The sequence below is a fragment of the Agrilus planipennis genome, unplaced genomic scaffold (assembly GCF_000699045.2).
Source record: "Agrilus planipennis isolate EAB-ADULT unplaced genomic scaffold, Apla_2.0 scaffold2139, whole genome shotgun sequence".
NCBI classification, from domain to species: Eukaryota; Metazoa; Arthropoda; class Insecta; order Coleoptera; family Buprestidae; genus Agrilus; species Agrilus planipennis.
In genome coordinates, this window is record NW_020440789.1 from 1 (window position 1) to 3,840 (window position 3,840).

At 34.0% G+C, this 3,840-nt stretch overlaps 1 protein-coding gene across 1 annotated transcript; it reads left to right on the top strand.

The window, feature by feature from the left end:
• The first annotated feature begins 407 nt into the window (after nt 1-407).
• LOC108743741 (insulin-like growth factor 2 mRNA-binding protein 3) lies at nt 408-3,834 on the top strand. Its single transcript, XM_025979895.1, has 4 exons — nt 408-640; nt 1,501-2,095; nt 2,602-2,850; nt 3,519-3,834. The coding sequence occupies exons 1-4, from the start codon at nt 423-425 to the stop codon at nt 3,651-3,653; spliced, it is 1,197 nt and encodes a 398-aa protein (XP_025835680.1). The 5' UTR covers nt 408-422; the 3' UTR covers nt 3,654-3,834.
• The last annotated feature ends 6 nt before the right edge of the window (nt 3,835-3,840 follow it).

Genomic DNA, 3,840 nt, shown 5'->3' on the forward strand with positions numbered 1-3,840 from the left:
TTTTTTTTTGGTAAATCTAATTTTGGCTAGTTTTTATGTTTTTATTGATATATCTCCAATTATCATAAAAATCAAGTTCCGTTTTTATTTTTGATTATCATGATGTTAATCGATTGATTAAAATCATCGCAACCCTATGTGGAATTGACAAATTTTAGTCACAAAAAATCGTTCATAGCAGGAGTGGACTAGCTTTTCTGACGTAATATTTATTAAGGGAGAACTAAAAGTTTGATTTAGCGTGACGTAAGAGGGGAAAGGGGTTCAAAAAGGTGAAATTCTGGGTAACGTATTTTATGGACGGCCCCAAAAGTTTTACTTCACCTGTTGTTAAATTGATAAAAAAATTTAAAGATAATGCGGGAAACGAAGCTGATTGTTTTATCTAAAATATCTGCAAAATGTTCATATTATTAAAGTAAATGTTTTTATTTCAGGTGGGTGCCATTATCGGTAGACAAGGTTCAACAATTAGACAAATTACTCAACAAACGAGAGCGCGCGTGGACGTTCATCGTAAAGACAACGTCGGATCGCTAGAAAAAGCCATAACGATTTACGGAAATCCCGAAAACTGCACAAACGCTTGTAAACATATCCTCGAAGTTATGCAACAAGAGGCCAATAACACGAACAAAGGGTATGAGTGTACAATCTGACTTACTGTCTTGTTTAATTACATGCATATAGGCATAATGTACCGTAAACCGTATAAGTATATTCCTAGCTTCGATGTTGACGTAACACATCATACATGTATTTAATGGGTATGTGTGTCATTTATGTAACCTTATATGGATGGAAAGCTACTATAGTTTTTTTTGTAATCTAAACCCACACCAAAAAGAATATCAATGCAAAATTTATTCCTAAATCGAAATTCAAACGTTCAAGATATGTCAAGATACATAATTTAAAATATTTTAATAATGTATAACTGCTTTTTAGTCAAAAGAGAGTTATTGTAACAAAAATTATTAATTACTTTTTTTCACTATTTTATAGTAATTATGTTGTTTTTTAAGTAATTACTNGACCCTGTGTATTTAGAATACCCTAGGGCTAATTTTTTGTTTGTCAGTAATATAAGACAACCTTTATTAACTTTAACTTCTTTCTGAAATTGTTGTAATAACAAACAATTTTTAATTTTTTTTACTTATTTGTGTTTACCTATACCTAATGAACTTGTTCTGAGTTCTTTAGAAACTTACGATTTGTTGAGTTTTCCTTCAAAATTATCTTACAAGGATTAAAATAATAAATTAATATTCTCTATTTTAATGAATACTTTTAACCCTTTTATATTTATAATTCATTTTTTACTTACAATTAGTTAAAAAAAAATAGTGGATTTAATATGAATGTATTGCGAAGTTGAGTGCAGGTTAGCTTAAAGTACGAGTATGGCATCAATGTGTGCCATTTTATCCCTTTTTTCTACATTAATAATAAATAAAATTGAAGTTATATTAATATAAATATTATCCTCTCTTTCAGAGATATCTGTTTGAAAATTCTTGCGCATAATAACTTAATCGGTCGGATAATAGGCAAGGGTGGTAACACAATTAAACGGATCATGCAAGAGACTGATACCAAAATAACTGTATCAAGTATTAACGATATAAGTTCGTTTAATCTAGAACGCATCATTACCGTGAAAGGCACGATCGAGAACATGAGCAAGGCCGAGGCTCAAATTAGTGCAAAACTGCGGCAAAGTTACGAAAATGACCTACAGGCCATGGCACCTCAGACAATGATGTTCCCTGGCTTACATCCAATGGCCATGATGGCCACAGCAGGCATCGGATATGGTTCACGGGGTCTGTACGCAGGACAGGCGCCGTATCCGGGCATTTATCCTGCAGGTGCTCCTACAGGAGCTGTTGAGACTCCGGAAACAACTTATCTGTATATACCGAACAATGCAGTGGGAGCGATAATCGGCACCAAAGGATCACATATCCGTAACATTATTCGATTCTCTGGGGCCTCTGTTAAGATAGCTCCTCTTGACGAAAGCCGTCCCCAAGACGCGCAAGCTGAAAGAAAAGTCACCATTGTTGGATCACCCGAAGCACAATGGAAAGTAAGTAATATCTCACTAATGGCAATAAATAAAATTGGTGTTATTAAATTAGTGTTTATTTGCTTATACATGGAACATTCGAATATTTGTAGCATAAAAGCCTATTAGAATTATTTTGATTTCTATGTGTGAAACAAAATTATGTACACTTTACCACTAAATATGAAGATTGGAAAAACTTTGGCGGTTGTTGTAAAAGTTTACTTCAGTCCCTGAAGAAGGTAACTTTGTTACCGAAAAGTGCTTCGGACAACTACAGTGTCGTGTTTTGGCATTGGGGTTTTGAGCTATTCTGTTTGTTCTACTTTACCACTGATAAGCTTTTGGATTATGGATATTTAAAAATCTGAAAAATACTTTCATTCCATTTTAATAATTGTCACTAATGAATTGCCTTAAGGTATTTTTGTAATACTTGAATAATGTCTTAATATAGTAATCATGTTCAGTTTGTTGTAGACACAAAATAAATCATGTCCTTATTAATTTTTAAATATTCCTTTCAGGCTCAGTATTTAATTTTCGAGAAGATGCGTGAGGAAGGATTTGTAGCTGGGGCGGACGATGTCAGATTGACGGTGGAAATAATGGTTCCTAGTTCTCAGGTCGGCCGTATAATTGGTAAGGGAGGGCAGAATGTACGTGAACTGCAACGTGTTACTGGTAGTGTTATAAAGCTTCCGGAACAGGGAGCTGCCGCGGCAACTGAAGACGAAACCACTGTTCATATTATCGGACCCTTCTTTAGCGTTCAGGTAAGAAACAAACTGATCAATGTTAAACTTATTCAAATTTATTTAATGAAGTACAACATGGTCACTAAGTCTTAGTTTTAATAATCCAATGGCCTCTTTCACAATCTGTTTTAGTAATCTGTAATAAAATAAAAGTACACACCTTACAATTAGCTTGACATTCAAGTTACATATAATTGTTGCAATATTCAAAAGTATTTGTTTATCACCTAACGGGGTGTAAATTGTATCCAAATTAAATATTCAAATTTTGACGAAAAATGATGATTTTAACCAATGCATCAAACAGGCGAATTTTGGGTTAATTCGTTATATATACTTATTATATATGTATCACTTCTACACATAATATGTATAAATACATAGTCGAAAAATAAATTATTTATATATACTTATTATATATGTATCACTTCTACACATAATATGTATAAATACATAGTCGAAAAATAAATTAAGGGTACACTTTATATAGCATTGGTGTGCCAACATATTTCTTAAAAGACTCAATGCAAAAAGAAGTAGTGCATGTTCAAAAAATGTTTACAAGGTAGGTGAGAGGTTTTCAAAAGGCAGGGGAATTGACTCAGTCAAGTAGTAAGCATCCCACGTTTCCTTTTTAAGGGAATATTGCACTTTATACTAAAAAATTACTGCGTTTTATTTTATAGTCGGCGCAACGTCGAATAAGGGCGATGGTATTACAGTCAGCTGCTCCTCCTACTGGCCGACAACGTTCCCGATCGGCGGCACCTAAGGAGCAAGTGAGTCAGTCGTCGGATGCGCCGTCGCAAGCTCAGCCTTAACATAAATACACTGCCAACTGCCTCATGCATGCGTTTATGCATACCTTATTGTACATAACATCTCGAGGCCTTCCACTAGCGCAATATTATCCTTCCAACCGTAGTAGTCAAGTGTGAGAAAACGCGAGTCGCAGAACTTCTTGTGAATATCGTCGTCGTAATTTACCTCATAAATATAATAAAAATA